Below are 16,157 nucleotides of genomic sequence, written 5' to 3'. Positions count from 1 at the left end.
AGAATTTCATATTTGTTAAGAAAAGAAATAGCTTAATTCCTTCAATAGTTAGTTACGTTAATGATATATATACTCGGACAATTTAAAAATTATTGGATTAACTAATAAAAAATTTTGGCCCCAAAATTCTTGCTGGGTAAAAGCCTGGCTTTGTGATCCACACAATAGGGAGCGTCAGCATGCAACATTAGAAATCACGGATCGGTAAAAGTAGCAGAATTACATATTATACGTTATGTAATGTAATTTTGTCGACACCTTGGATTTACAGGGGATTTGTATCTTCTCCGACTCTAGTACCGAAGCTATCAAGACATCTTGGATCCTACGGCAGACTTGCGCTAGAGATACAATCGATCTTTTGTGGATTTGGACATTTTCTTTTCTTTTCATTATTATATGCGAAGATTGGCAAATAGGAATGCTTTTTTTTTTTAATATCTTCAAATGTAGATTGGATTTCTAGTAACATTCCTAGTTGACTTAGACATATTGTAATGCAAGACATTATGATTTATTTCTATGAATATTAAAATATATTTTTCTTCACATTGGCTTCAGTTCGTGTAATTAATTACCTTCCCTCCTCCTGCATTTTTCAAATGAAGGCAGTTTGAGATAATTAAACTGTTCATCGATTATATAATATACGCATGCTATTAAATAGTTGTCTTTTAAAAAATCTAGAAAATTTTTCATAACTAATTATTCAAAATATATTATATATAGACTATAGTAAAAGATACGATTTTTTTTTTTTTTTATGAAGTCCATAATGAAAAGTGACCATGATTAATTATATTGGATGAAATATAATCTTATTTGAAAAGTTATCCAAATGAAATGTACGATTGCATGTTGTATAATTTAGACAAAAACTTGTGTGAGACGGTCTCACGGGTCGTATTTGTGAGACAGATCTCTTATTTGGGTTATCCATGAAAAAGTATTACTTTTTATGCTAAGAGTATTACTTTATATTGTGAATATGAGTAGGGTTGACATGTCTTACAGATTAAGATCCGTGAGACGGTCTCACGTGAGACCCACTCATGTATTAATTGGTCATTTTGTAACAGTTTCAGATCTTTGAATAGATATCAACTGCATGCAAATTAAGATGGTTATCTTATTTCTTGGTGCAGGCTGGATGTGCTTGCTACGCGGGCCGAAATACATGGAGGCCCAAATCAGCCCTCAATCAAAGCAAGGGTGGGTCTGGACCTCATTGTTAATCAAAAAACAACAAAATTTCAGCTGTTCCGAAAAATCACCCCTTAACCCTCGTTTCTTTGCGGAAGCCGATCAAGCTGTTCAATCTTTGTATTGTTATCTGTAAGTAATTGCTTGTGATTATATATATTTCTAAAATTTTCATTCCTTTGATATGTATTTTTGCAGTTAATTGGTTTTTTTTTGTTAGGGGAGAAATATCAAATCGAACAAATTTCGGTGCACAAACTGGGGGATTCTCAATTTACCCTGTCCCCAAAATTTAGGTTAGCTGCGATGCGATCCAATGTGTTAGATCTTGATTTGGAATTCGAACTATCTGATAGTGGATGTTCTCTGATTCCGGGACTCCCTGATGATGTCGCTCTTCTGTGTCTTCTTCGGGTTCCAGTTGATAATCATGGAGCCTGTAAGGCTGCTTGCAAAAGATGGTATTCGTTATTTGGCAGTAAGGAGCATTTCTTTGGTTGGAGAAAGGATCTTGGGTTTAATGATCCATGGCTTTTTGTATTTGCGTATCATAAATGTACCGGAAAAATCGAGTGGAAGGTTCTTGACCTTACCCACTTCTGTTGGCATACAATCCCTGCCATGCCTTGTAAGGACAAGGTTTGTCCACAAGGTTTTAGGTGTGTTGCCATCCCACACGAGGGTGTTCTCTTTGTTTGTGGTGGTATGATCTCAGACGTGGATTGCCCGCTTAATCTAGTTCTAAAGTTTGAAGTCTATAAGAATCGATGGACTGTGATGAAAAAGATGATCACCGCAAGGTCTTTTTTTGCTAGTGGGGCCATCAATGGGATGATATATGTCGCCGGAGGAAACAGCTCAAACTTGTTTGATCTCAGTTCAGCTGAAGTCTTGGATCCAAAAAAAGGGATATGGAAGCCAGTAGCTAGCATGAAAACAAACATGGCTGCATATGATACGGCAGTTCTTAATGGGAAGCTCCTCTTGACTGAAGGTTGGTTTTGGCCTTTGTATGTGGTACCTCGAGGTCAGATTTATGACCCACAAACAGATATCTGGGAACATATGGCCACTGGACTTCGAGAAGGCTGGACGGGCTCAAGTGTGGTGATATATGAGCACTTGTTTGTGGTTACAGAGGATGAAAGAACAGAAGTAAAGGTTTACGATGGAGAGTGTGATTCTTGGGATGTAGTAGAAGGACCCCCTTTGCCGGAGCAAATTGGCAAACCTTTCTGTGTCAACGGTTGGGAATCCAAGATCTATGTGATTGGTCAGAATCTTCACGTGGCTGTGGGCCATATAAGGAGGCTGAACTCAAGCACCGCAACTGATGAGAAACACAAATTTTTGGTTAAATGGCAAATCATGGATGCACCTGAAACCCTTTTTGATCTAAGACCATCAAGTGCACAGATTATATTTGCTTAAGACTCGTTTCTTTGTTTTTAAGTTGTTTTTGCCGCCATTATGCTGCAGCATAATTATATAGGATTAATCATCAATGAGATGCGGTGTGTAGCTGTTACTTGTCGTGACGTTGTCTGCATGTATTGGTTAGATGCATCGAGAATCAAGGAAACATTAGCAAATAGTTAGCGTTAGTTGATAATTTTGATCACTCGTATCATTAACTTAATATATCTTTTTTTATATCTTTTTTTGGTATAAGATCACGTGAATTGATATTTAGATTCCATTTTATTGGCAGTTTGGCTTCAGAATATTTGATACTGCGCAACTTGTGTTTCAATGGCCTGAATAGTACTGAATACACGAACACAGTTTTGTTAATTGTGATCATCTTTATTAAAATATATATTTGAGGTATTCTTTCATCCCAACGTGAAACATTTGATTAAGAAATTGAAATTTTAATCTTGTTCTTTATCTTCAAGTTATTCGATTGTCATATCAAGCTACGAGCATCCAAAAAGATGGGGCTGAGATGTGCACCGAGCATGCGTAGCCATATAGGTTTAATTCAGTGGTCCCTATATTTTCATGCCTATCTTCAAGTATTTAATCAAAAATCAAATTGCATTTTACCCATACAGATATTGTTATTAAATTCCAAAAACCATGAAATTTATGTAGATTTGAACAGTGTGATATTACCACATTTGAGAATAAAGTATTGGGTTTTAATTTCTCTGGTGGTGAAAAAAAATGTAACGAAATCAATACAAATGTTCTCTACTTACCAGCATTATTATGATATTTTGGATTCTGGGGTTGCAACTGGTTGTTGATTCCTGAGGGGGTAAAAAGTAAGAGAAAGATTTCTAATTAATCACTTTGATACAAATCATATATAATAGTGTGTCAAGGAACCAAACCATAAAAATTAACGAGAGAACAAACCATACAAAAATTTATGCATCCACCATTAAGTTATTGGACCTACATTCGGCAGCCAAAACTGGCTCATGTAAATACCTATATATCCTACAGGCCTTATTTGATACATTCACCCCCATATAAAATGTATGTATATAGAAGAAATAGAGCATTTAATTTGTTAATTAACCGACTTGAATGGTTTCTTGGGAGGGCCGGCCGAGTTTACCACACCACATATCTTAAGTTAATTGAGTTGATCAAACTCCATCGTATGTATATAAAAAGTTATTATTTTAAAATATCTATCGTCACATTTATTACTATATATTAAAGTTAAAACTTCATAGAATAATTATTTTGATGTGTGTGCCTCTAATTGTATGCACATGTATATAGAACATTGCATCCAGTGGTGGGAACATTAGCACACAGAATGTTACATAAAATCTATGGCATACATCTTTGGCTGTCTTTTTGCTGGGCGTGGATTTCACAACAAATCTTGGATGCTGTATATTTTATTTACAGGCTTTGGGATGGCCACACACGTTTACGATACTCCCCGACTGCCCAGAGTGGAAAAATGTTTCTGTATTGGGCGTAATGCAGCATACAATTCTTCATGTAAACTCCAGTGATTTCCTGTATTTTTTATTATCATATATAAACTTCACTATTCTGTTTTGTTTTTAGAAGACCAGAAGTTATAGAGATATCAAGTCAATTACCTGTTGAGGGAAATCTCCATCTTCCATCTGTGCGTTGATTAGCAACTTTGCTGCTTTGTGCAGGGGCGTGGGATCCCTCTCCGCCTGGTTTATTATAATCACTAGTCAACCATATGCATGTATTTGTACAATTTTGGTTTAAAATAGTCCCCCCGTTTCCCTTTGAATCGGGTGACATCTAGAAAACCAGGAGTCTATATACCTGTCCACCATACATGAGACCAAGCATTGCCCATGATGTCTGCACTAAATAAATTTGTGTGGTTTCCTTCTAATGGTGTGTATTTCTGTAAAAAAAAATTTTAACTTATTCCTTGGAGAAATCGGAAATGAGCACCAAAAATATGTGAAACGATTGTAATAATTGTTGGAAATTTTAATAAAAATTTAAAGGTTGAATAAAAAATTGTGTCTCATGAATGTGCGAGTGTCTTTTGGCTCTCCACATTCTTGAGTTAATTGAAGAGTTTTGACTCTTCATATTCTTGAGTTAATGGGAAGATAAATTGAGTTAATTAATCTTCCATGACTCTTGGTGTGCATTTTGGGGCTTATAAATAGTGGGTTCATTTCCTCATTTCAAGTACATGAATTTTTCTCTCTTTCAAGCTCTCTCTTGCATTACATATTGTTATCTTTCCATTTGGCCTCTCGTAAAATCTCGGTGATAAAGTAAAGGTACGTTTTCAGTTCGCCGTAGTAGTGTCTCGTGCTAAGTCACTGCTGGTTGTTCCGTTGTATCCTGGGAAACAGACGTCCGCTGAAACCTCGAAGCACATACCGGAGAGGGCGAATCTGTTTTAAGGAAACTGTACATGCTACAGGCCTCGGTTTGGTTTTGTTTTCTTTTACATAATAGTCATACTGTAAACATCACACTTGTTTCGGTTATTACTTTATCTCTACAAGTTTGTTTTTACGCTACTGGTTTTAGCAATTTTTCTAACAATCTTAAAACAGATTACTCATTACGTGTTGTTTCAGATATGGCTACTGAAACCAGTGTGCAAAGGGAAACTGGTCATGTTGTCCCTCCTCAAGTTGTCCCTCATGGTACCCCACGTGCTGCTGCGGTTACTGTTCCAGCCAGTCACGGTGAAAAACCTGAGAAGTTCACTGGTGTGGACTTCAAAAGGTGGCAGCAGAAGATGCTGTTTTACTTGACGATGCTGAACCTGGCAAGATTCCTTACTGAGGAGGCTCCTAAACTCAACGAGGGTGAGGGAGATGTTGAATCTGTTAGTGCGGTTGAGGCATGGAATCATTCTGATTTCTTATGCCGAAACTATGTACTAAACGGATTGGCCGATTCGCTCTACAACGTGTTTTGCGAAAAGAAAACGGCTAAAGAACTGTGGGAATCTCTTGACAGAAAGTACAAAACCGAGGATGCCGGGGCCAAGAAATTTCTTGTTGGTCGTTTTTTGGACTTTAAAATGGTGGATTCAAAGCCGGTTATCAGCCAAGTTCAAGAACTCCAAGTGATTCTTCACGAGATTCACGGTGAGGGGATGACTTTGAGCGAATCATTCCAAGTGGCCGCTATTGTTGAGAAGCTACCACCAGCTTGGAAGGATTTCAAAAATTACTTGAAGCACAAGCGAAAGGAGATGAATGTTGAAGAGCTCATTATTCGACTTTGTATCGAGGAAGACAATAAGAGCTCGGAAAGACGATTGTTTTCTCCTATTGCTGCTAAGGCAAATGTTGTCGAGCATGGTCAAAGCTCGAAAAAGAGAACATTTTCCTCATCCAACAAAAGGTTGAACATGGGACCCAAGTGAGGCATTTCGAAGAAAAAGTTCTCCGGAAAATGCTACAATTGTGATGGTATGGGTCACAAGGCATCTGAGTGTAAGAAGCCGAAGAGAAACCGAGAGGCGAATGTGGTAGAGAACATTGCTCATGAGGTTTCGAACATGAATCGCTGTGCTGTAATATCAGAGGTTAATCTGGTGGGCTCTAATCCAAGGGAGTGGTGGATCGATACTGGTGCCACTCGCCATGTTTGCTCCGACAAGGAGATGTTTGCTACTCTTGAGGAATCTATAAATGGGGAAAAGTTATTCATGGGAAATTCCGCCACTTCGGAGATCAAGGGTGAAGGAAAAGTTATCCTAAAGATGACATCTGGAAAAGAACTGACTTTGAAAAATGTGCTGTTTGTGCCTGACATCCGCAAGAACTTGGTGTCAGGGTCGCTTCTTAACAAGCATGGTTTCCGCATTGTATTCGAGTCAGATAAGGTGGTTTTGTCGAAAAGTGGAATGTTTGTTGGCAAATGGTATGATTGTAATGGTTTATTCAAACTCAATGTGATGGCTATTAAGCCTGTGATGAATAAAGTTAATGTATTTGCTTACTTGCTTGAGTCTTCTTGTTTATGGCATGGTAGACTTGGACACGTTAATTATGATACAATTCGTAGACTAATTAACATGAAAAGCATTCCTGCATTCCAAATTGATAAACAACACAAATGTGAAACCTGTGTTGAGGCAAAACTAAAGAGATCATCTTTTCGAACTATTGAAAGAAATAGTGAACCACTTGATATAATTCACAGGGATGTATGTGATTTAAAAGGTGTACAAACTCGTGGTGGAAATAAATATTTCATTACTTTTGTTGACGATAGCACAAAATTTTGTTATGTGTATCTCCTCAAAAGTAAGGATGAAGCTATTGACAAATTTGTCCAATATAAGAGTGAAGTTGAAAATCAACTTAGCAATAAAATTAAGGTGCTAAGAAGTGATCGTGGAGGTGAATATGAATCACCATTTGCTGAGTTTTGTGCTCAACATGGTATCAAACACGAAAGAACTGCACCTTATTCTCCTCAGCAAAATGGCATTGCAGAGAGAAAGAATCGCACCCTGAAAGAAATGATGAATGCGTTGTTATTAAGTTCTGGTTTACCACAGAACATGTGGGGAGAAGCTGTTTTAACAGCAAATTACCTTTTAAATAAGGTGCCCCGAAAGAAGCAAGATAAAAGTCCATATGAGTTATGGAAAGGTAGAAGTCCTTCCTACCAATACTTGCGAGTGTGGGGGTGTCTTGCCAAGGTAGCAGTACCCACACCAAAGAAAGTAAAGATAGGACCAAAAACTGTGGATTGCATTTTCATTGGATATGCTCAAAACAGTAGTGCGTATCGTTTTCTTGTACATGAATCTCAAATACCTGATATTCACAAGAATACGATAATGGAATCAAGAAATGCTTCGTTCTTTGAACACATGTTTCCATACAAATCTAAGGAAGAACCAAGTTCATCCAAAAGATTGTATGAGACAATTGATAAAGAACAAGAGCTTGATCAAGATATTGAACCTAGACGTAGTAAGAGAGCTAGGACAGAGAAATCCTTTGGTCCGGATTTCATCACTTTCATGATGGAAAGTGAACCTCAAAGCTTCAAGGAAGCAATAAGTTCATCTGAGGGACCTCTATGGAAAGAGGCTATCAATTCCGAAATGGAATCCATTTTACAAAACCATACGTGGGAATTAGTAAATCTTCCTCCGGGAAGCAAACCGCTAGGCTGTAAATGGGTTTTCAAAAGGAAAATGAAATCAGATGGAACCATAGATAAGTATAAAGCTAGATTGGTAATTAAAGGTTACCATCAACGTGAAGGGCTTGATTACTTTGACACATATTCTCCTGTATCGAGAATAACCTCTATTCGTGTGATACTTGCGATTGCCGCCTTACGGAATCTTGAAGTACACCAAATGGACGTAAAGACAGCTTTTCTAAATGGAGATTTAGAAGAGGAAATTTACATGGAACAACCTGAGGGATTTTCTGCGATTGGGCAAGAAAATAAGGTATGTAAATTGGTGAAGTCTCTGTATGGCTTAAAACAAGCACCAAAGCAATGGCACGAAAAATTTGATAAAGCCATGATAGAAAGTGGATTTAAATTCAGTGAATGTGACAAATGTGTATACATAAAGAACACTGAAGTTGGATATGTCATTTTATGTCTTTACGTGGATGACATACTTATCATTGGTAGTAATGATAAGATGATTAAATCCACAAAGAGGTTATTGAACTCAAGATTTGACATGAAAGATTTGGGCTTAGCCGACGTAATCCTTGGAATTAAAATTCATAGAACATCAGAAGGGCTAGTCCTAAGTCAGTCACATTATGTTGACAAAATACTTGAGAAATTCAATAATGATGACTCTGCATTGGCTAGAACCCCGATAGACACAAGTCAGCATCTATCAAAGAATCGAGGTGAGACTATGTCTCAATTAGAATACTCTCGAGTCATTGGAAGTCTGATGTACTTAATGAGTTGTACAAGACCAGACATAGCTTATGCAGTAAGCAAATTGAGTAGATTCACGAGTAATCCAGGAGTTGAACACTGGAAAGCAATTATCAGATTGCTAAGATACTTAAGGTACACTCGCGATCATGGGCTGCACTATACCAGATATCCTGCTGTTATTGAAGGATACAGTGATGCAAATTGGATATCTGATATGAAAGACTCAAAATCTACAAGTGGATTTGTATTCACTTTAGGAGGTGCAGCAATTGCGTGGAAATCTTCTAAACAAACTGTAATAGCCAGATCCACGATGAAATCTGAGTTTATAGCTCTTGACAAGTGTGGTGAAGAGGCTGAATGGCTGCGTCATTTTTTAGAAGATGTTCCAGGATGGGAAAAACCTGTGCCGGCTATATGCATACATTGTGATAGCCAATCTGCGATTGGAAGGGCACAAAATAATATGTATAATGGTAAGTCTAGGCATATACGTCGTAGACATAATACCATTAGACAACTACTCTCAATTGGAGTTATATCTGTTGACTATGTAAAGTCAAAGGATAATATAGCGGATCCGCTAACAAAAGGGTTAAACAGAGAGTTAGTTGCGAAAATCTCAAGGGGAATGGGGCTCAAGCCTGTAGAATAAATTGGTGTGAAGGAAAACCCAACCTACGCTGACTGGAGATCCCAAGAACTAGGTTCAATGGGAAAACCTAATCGCACTGATTTGGTAGATCACTGTGGGGGTTATCCCTAGTCCGTTCCTATTATAAAACAGTGAATGTTGAGGATAAGCTTACGGCTTTTAATGATTCTGATAAGAAGCAATACAGAATCACCTATGTGAGAGAGAAGTGGGGCCGCTTCGAAGGAATTGCAGGGCTCAATTCTAGACCCTCTTGCAGAACCAGGCGTGTGTTCATGGCCAAAACGAACACAATCATGAGAACTGAATAGTATCAGGGAGAATCTTGTGTGAAGTATATCTTAATTTACATAAACGGCAGAACAGTTCAAGGACATCATATCTACTGGTCAGCTAGTAAAGCAAATATATTTCATGAGGGAAGGTTCAAAGGGTAACACCTACCTATCCTATGCAGGATTCAACTGTAGAACTTTGTCACCAAGATTTGTATCAATTTTCATTCATGTGGGGGATTGTTGGAAATTTTGATAAAAATTTAAAGGTTGAATAAAAAATTATGTCTCATGAATGTGGGAGTGTCTTTTGGCTCTCCACATTCTTGAGTTAATTGAAGAGTTTTGACTCTTTATATTCTTGAGTTAATGGGAAGATTAATTGAGTTAATTAATCTTTCATGACTCTTGGTGTGCATTTTGGGGCTTATAAATAATGGGTTCATTTCCTCATTTCAAGTACATGAAATTTTCTCTCTTTCAAGCTCTCTCTTGCATTACATATTGTTATCTTTCCATTTGGCCTCTCGTAATATCTCGGTGATAAAGTAAATGTACGTTTTCAGTTCGCCGTAGTAGTGTCTCGTGCTAAGTCACTGCTGGTTGTTCCGTTGTATCCTGGGAAACAGACGTCCGCTGAAACCTCGAAGCACATACCGGAGAGGGCAAATCTGTTTTAAGGAAACTGTACATGCTACAGGCCTCGGTTTGGTTTTATGTTCTTGTACATAATAGTCATACTGTAAACATCACACTTGTTTCGGTTATTACTTTATTTCTACAAGTTTGTTTTTACGCTACTGGTTTTAGCAATTTTTCTAACAATAATTACCATGCTTGGGCAGGACTCAAGGTTCTCCCCCCATCCACCTTCTTCATTTTGTGTTGACAGGAAAAATTTTACACCTTTACGAAGTGATTTGCTGTTTTCATATGTCTTCCCCGCTGCAGCTAATCCTCCCGACACAAAGAAAGTGCCATACAGAAAGCAAATTCCCCAGTAGCCATACCTGTGATTTGTATTTGGTGTTAGATTCTTGACATCCCAAGACTAGTATCTCATGTTTCTGAGAACAAATGTCGACAGAAAATGAAAAAAAGCCTCACCATGAGCCATCAGGCCACTGTCTTTCTTCAAGAAAGTGCAATGCCTTTGACACGGAGATCTCTATTTCTTTCTCCCGGTGGCCTGGATGCAGGCGCTTGAATGATACAAGAGCGTGGATAATGGAAGCAGTGCACTCCACATGCCTACATTAGGGGTAATCTTATAAATACCAAAAACAAGGAAGAGATGCTAAAAAAACGTAAAAGAAAACCGGAATTAAACTAGGGATAAGAACTTACTCTTGCTCAACGACTATATCAGCAAAGAGTTCCGAAGGATTCAAAACCTGAACGAAACCAGGGAAAAAAAAGGTTACCCTGTTACGAAATTGTAAATTTGGTCATTTCTACAAGTCCACCCTTTTTTAGGTCTTTTGGTCTGCACCTGAATATCATGATTTTTTGTTAAAATGCTCACCTGCAAATATGGCTGTGGAACTGGGGGTTCCCAGATAGCAAATCCACCGCTCAAGGGACTCTGGACAAATAAAACAGAGCTCAGTTGTACTAATCACCAAGATTTGAGTGCACAAGTTCATTCATGTATGACAAGAAATTCGTACTTGTAAATAAAGAATCAGGTTCACAGCTTCATATAGTCGCTCAACGTCAGGTTTTTCTCCTGTAATTTCTGTTGGCATTTGTGACAGCAAAAGCAGACACCGCTTAGAGTAAAAATATCAGATTCGAGTCAGCATTCATATCCCTGATCATGCTATAAAAAAATGAATATTTGGACACACCTTTAGCGCTTCGGCTGTGCAGTCTGATACAACCCATCCCTGATCTTGATCAGAGAAAGCCCATGCCCCTTTAGTAAAATGCCGATACATGGCTTTAAAATCGCCTTTTGGATTTTCTTTTATCTACATGATTCACAAATGAGATTAAATCCAGGACTTGAAATAAACCTTTAGGCAATATTTTATCACGTTTCATCTTTGGTTTCTTGAGACGAACCTGGGACTCTTTAATGTAGAAATGAGCCTTCTTAAGACAATCTCCGAATTCCTCCACCATGCCAGTTGCAATTACTGCTTGAGTGGCTAGAGTAGAGTCCCATATTTGACTTCCGAAACTCTTGTGTAATCAACAAAATAAAAATCCTTCACTGTTATGTTTTACTCCTACAAGAAAAGCTTAATTGATATTTGGTATGTATTTTCCGTCCTTGCATTTTCATGCCATCTTCTGCAAGCCAAAGGTAATCTGGAACCCTGGCCAAGTGATGCTTAAATTCATCGCAATTGGGATCGTGTGCCCACCAGCACATCATTTGCAAACTCTGGATCAAGGCAACCCATTCATATGTATATGCATGTAATAAACACCCCGTTCTTCCATGAAATCCATTGAATATGTAAGAAGGAAACTAGGGAAAATTTTGTCCAAGTGATCAAAAATATTAATTTTTCTACACATCCAATGGTTATATAACGGCTCTCCTCTGATCCATATCTCATATATTTGATGGCCTTATTCAGAGCCTTTTCTCTAATCTTGTTCAATGGCCATCGCCTGATTACCGGCTCGGTAAAATAATTTAGGGTATCCCAAAGCAGATCTTGTACGAAGGTGTGAGGGTAGTAAACATCTTCCTGCGTTTAAAAGTAGAAATTTTATAAGGCAACCCTTTCAATTTTTTTAAAGGAAATTTCAGATTTTCTTAGCTTATGCAGTCTAATCCCCCACCTTACAACAATCATGGCGTGCATGGTTCCAGTTTATCTGATCGTATGGCTTAATGTGAATCTCTTGCCTGATGGACATTACCAGGTCCGTGACTGGTCCGTGGTACTTTCTACCGTATAAATATGACATGGGCATATACGTTGTGCGACAATAACACCACATTTTTGCTGCATTTTTTGTGAAGAACACGTGCCTGTTATATTACAGAAGAACAGATTTGTCTGATAAAATGACACATGAGTCCACTCTAATTTACCTGGATGATAAGGAAATATTGAAGGGAAAAGCCAGAACTCAGCTGGGAGCGGGTTGCAGCCATCCCAGTCATACACTCCAAGGACCTGATACAAGCAAAAAAGTTGGGATTATGTTCATCTTTTTTATTCCTTCTCGGATTGTTCGTTTGTTATTATAGGCTTATTGGGAATTTTTTTTTTACCGAAAGGTATGTCTTCCCCCAGGAAGGAATTCCCGTGGCGCCACCATTATCGAGGATCCAATTACGAGCCCTCGCCACTGCACCATTGCCATCGTCAGCTCCTTCTCCCAGTAGACGTATAGCGACGTAACAAAGTGCCGATCCTATCATTGTGTTGTGTCCTTCAATGTAAAATCCCCATCCGCGCGCCATCCTCGTTCTTTATGTAAAAAGCAGCAAAATTTATTGAGTGCATGCAATAATAATTAATAAGGATCTTGATTCGGGGCGAAGATACCTGATGATTGTAGATGTAGCGGATCATCTCCTTTTTGTGCTCGGGTGTCAAGTGCGTGTTGATTGCTCCACTTATGTATAAAGCAATAATCTAATGTCACGGAAAAATACATGTTAAAAAGTTAAGTTCACCGTTTCCATTTGAATTTAGTGAAGGTAAATTATGGCAACTTACGAGGGGAGGAGTGAAAAACATAGGGCCAGCATTTTCAGCCGGCCAATGGCCGTCGCTTGCTTGCACAGCCCGATTCAACCTCAGAGCTTTCTTCACAGCAATGGTTGCTTTTTCATAGGTAATTTCCTCATTTTCTCCAATTCGAACAGGTGGTATACTCATCAGGTCAATCCCACTTTCCTTTTTAAGCTGTTTGATAAAATTCAATATTACTTCTTGGAAGTCATATTTTATGTACACGAGTGTTCGGGGCCACATATACCTGCATCCTCATGAACAAATCAGCGCATGAATGAAACCCCTTCTTTCTGTTCTCAACGAATTCGTCACGAGGTTTTTGAAATTCTTCGAGCTCTTCCGGAGTTCCCCCATTAGGATCATACTCCCAGATTTGCCTGCCTACAAAATTATTGGTGCTATACAAATACGGGCCGTGGCCTTCAGCAATCTTGAGCCTCCACATTTTTCAATTTTATTCTTCTGTAATCAAATGATATATAATCAACATGATTATTCGTAAATGAAACATATAAAAATCTAAATTTAGTGAACGTTGATTTCTTGAGATTCTAATGGTTCAGCATTAGAAAGGGTTTTGATATCTATAACTATATATATGATTATGGGAATGAAATAATTGTAGTCAACATTATTGAAATCTGTTTTAAATGTTGATAAAATTCAGTAAACATCGAATCAGACTTATTATTATAATAATTGAATAGTCAATAATGTCTGAAATAAATATTACAACTATAAAATAGTATTGATAACATTTTTGTAAATAAATTGAAAAATATTCAATTTATTTTGATGATATTTTCGTAAATAAGTTGAAAAATCACTACAACAAAAATCGTATTTAACAACACATCAAAGACAACGGTTTTAACAAAAACCGTTGTCTTTTTACTTTTAACAACGGTTTTAACAAAAACCGTTGTCGTAGCCTAAAAAAATCCGCTCAAAGACAACAGTTTCTTTAAAACCGTTGTCTTTGATATATCTACGACAACGGTTTTTAAAAACCGTTGTCTATGAGCGTGTTTTTTTTTTGGACTACGACAACGGTTTTTAAACAGTTGTCGTATTAGCGTTTTTCTTCAAGCTACGACAACGGTTTGTAAAAAACCGTTGTCTTTCAACTGGTTTTTCTACAAATTTTGTTGTCAATATTAGATTTTGCGACGGCCTAAGTAAAATCTGTCGCTAAAATTAGCGACGGTTATACTATACCGTCGCTAATTTAAATATTGCGACGGTTTAAGTATACCCGTCGCTAAAATTAGCGATTTAGCAACGGTGTAAAGTAAAAATGTCGTCGATGTAGATATAGCGACGGTTTTCAAAAAACGGTCGCTAAATTTAGCGACGGTTTTTGTATAACCGTCGCTACATTTAGCGACCGTTTTTGTATAACCGTCACTACATTTAGCGACCGTTTTAATAAACCGTCGCCGATCTATATTTAGCGACGGTTCATATTAAACCGTCGCTACTTTTAGCGACGGTTTAATATAACCGTCGCTCAATAAAGCGACAGTTCTTGTAAAAGCGTCGCTAATTTTAAATCGGCGACAGTTTAAAAAATAACTATCACTAATTGCGACGGTTTAATCAAAACCGTCGCAAACTCTCTATAAATATCCCAACCCTCAGTCCATTTCCTACCATACCACTTCACAACACTTAAAATTTTTCTCCCTTACACAATTTTAATTTCGTTTTTCTCTTTAAAGATTAATAAATTTTTACCCTTAAAATTTTTCTCCCTTACACAATTTTAATTTCGTTTTCCTCTTTAAAAATTAATAAATTTTTACCACTTCACAACACTTAAAATTTTTCTCCCTTACACAATTTTAATTTCGTCTTTTTCTTTCAAGTTTAATAAATTTTTAAAATCAAAATATAATATTTTCGACTGAAATTTTTTTTTATTTTAATGACAAAAATAGCGACGGAAAGTATAAAACACCGTCGCTAATATTAGCGACGAAATTGAATAAATACCGTCGCTAATTTTAGCGACGGTGTATAAAACCGTCGCTCTTTAGCGACTATTTTAATTACGACCGTCGCTAATTTTAGCGACGGTTAACGATGATTTCCGTCGCAAATTAATTTGCGGCGGTTGTTTAAAAACCGTCGCAAATTGTAACTACCACAACACTCTTTAACCGTTTTCTTTTAGCGAATTCTTTAACCACATGACCTTTGACAACGGTTTTGTATACCTACGACAACGGTTTTTCACCGTCATCTTTAGACGTCTACGACAACTGTTTTTCACCGTTGTCTTTGAGCACACCCTTTAACCACAGGGCTTCTAACAACGGTTTTAAAAGGCCTACAACAACGGGGAAAAACCGTTGTCGTAGGCCTTTTTTATTGTAGGGAATAATGAATTAATTTTAAGGGTAAAATGGTAATTAGTGACATATATTGCTTATATGAAGTCTAAATGATTTGAGATTTGGATATAACATAGAAAACTCAAAGATATAGAAGTTCCATGTTTTGAGTTTTGGAAAATTTGATCGTTTGACTGGTCCAAAGGGATATACCGTGTTAAAATGTTAAATATCATATATTATATTATATAAATATAATATTATTTTATTAATATAATATAATATAATATTAAAAAAAAGGATAAATTTGAATGTGCAGTCGGTGAATTCATTTAGCAACAATCGACATTTACAGTAGAGGGGTAAGAGAAATAGAAACAGAGTTTTAGAATTTTCTTTTCGATCGTGCGATTTATCGGTTTATCAAATCGACGAACCGATTTCAGTTTTGGAATCGTTGACACGAGGTCTTCGATTTAAGGTATAAATTTTATAGTTTTGGTGATATTTGAAATTCGTCGATTTCTAAAATAAATCCGATAAATTGTTAAATCATACTGAACTTGACGATTGTTGAGTAGTGTATGATTTTAACGAAGTAAAGAAGGTTATA

At 37.2% G+C, this 16,157-nt stretch overlaps 1 protein-coding gene and 1 pseudogene across 1 annotated transcript; one reads left to right on the top strand and one right to left on the bottom strand.

Annotated features, from left to right (window-relative positions):
- The first annotated feature begins 1,252 nt into the window (after nucleotides 1–1,252).
- LOC140984061 (F-box/kelch-repeat protein At1g30090-like) lies at nucleotides 1,253–2,997 on the top strand. The gene is made up of 2 exons (XM_073451222.1): nucleotides 1,253–1,335; nucleotides 1,424–2,997. Exon 2 carries the CDS (start codon nucleotides 1,510–1,512, stop codon nucleotides 2,632–2,634), a length of 1,125 nt encoding a protein of 374 aa, XP_073307323.1. The 5' UTR covers nucleotides 1,253–1,335; nucleotides 1,424–1,509; the 3' UTR covers nucleotides 2,635–2,997.
- A 971-nt stretch (nucleotides 2,998–3,968) lies between these two features.
- On the bottom strand, nucleotides 3,969–13,653 carry LOC140985420 (dammarenediol II synthase-like; annotated as a pseudogene).
- Nucleotides 13,654–16,157: the final 2,504 nt, after the last annotated feature.

Source organism: Primulina huaijiensis, chromosome 9 (assembly GCF_012295235.1).
Source record: "Primulina huaijiensis isolate GDHJ02 chromosome 9, ASM1229523v2, whole genome shotgun sequence".
NCBI lineage: Eukaryota > Viridiplantae > Streptophyta > Magnoliopsida > Lamiales > Gesneriaceae > Primulina > Primulina huaijiensis.
Note: the sequence above shows the minus strand (reverse complement) of the source record. Positions and strands in the feature narration are given on the sequence as shown.

Coding starts and splice junctions, on each gene's coding strand:
- LOC140984061 (XM_073451222.1), top strand. CDS start 1,510: ATGCGATCCAATGTGTTAGATCTTGATTTGGAATTCGAACTATCTGAT.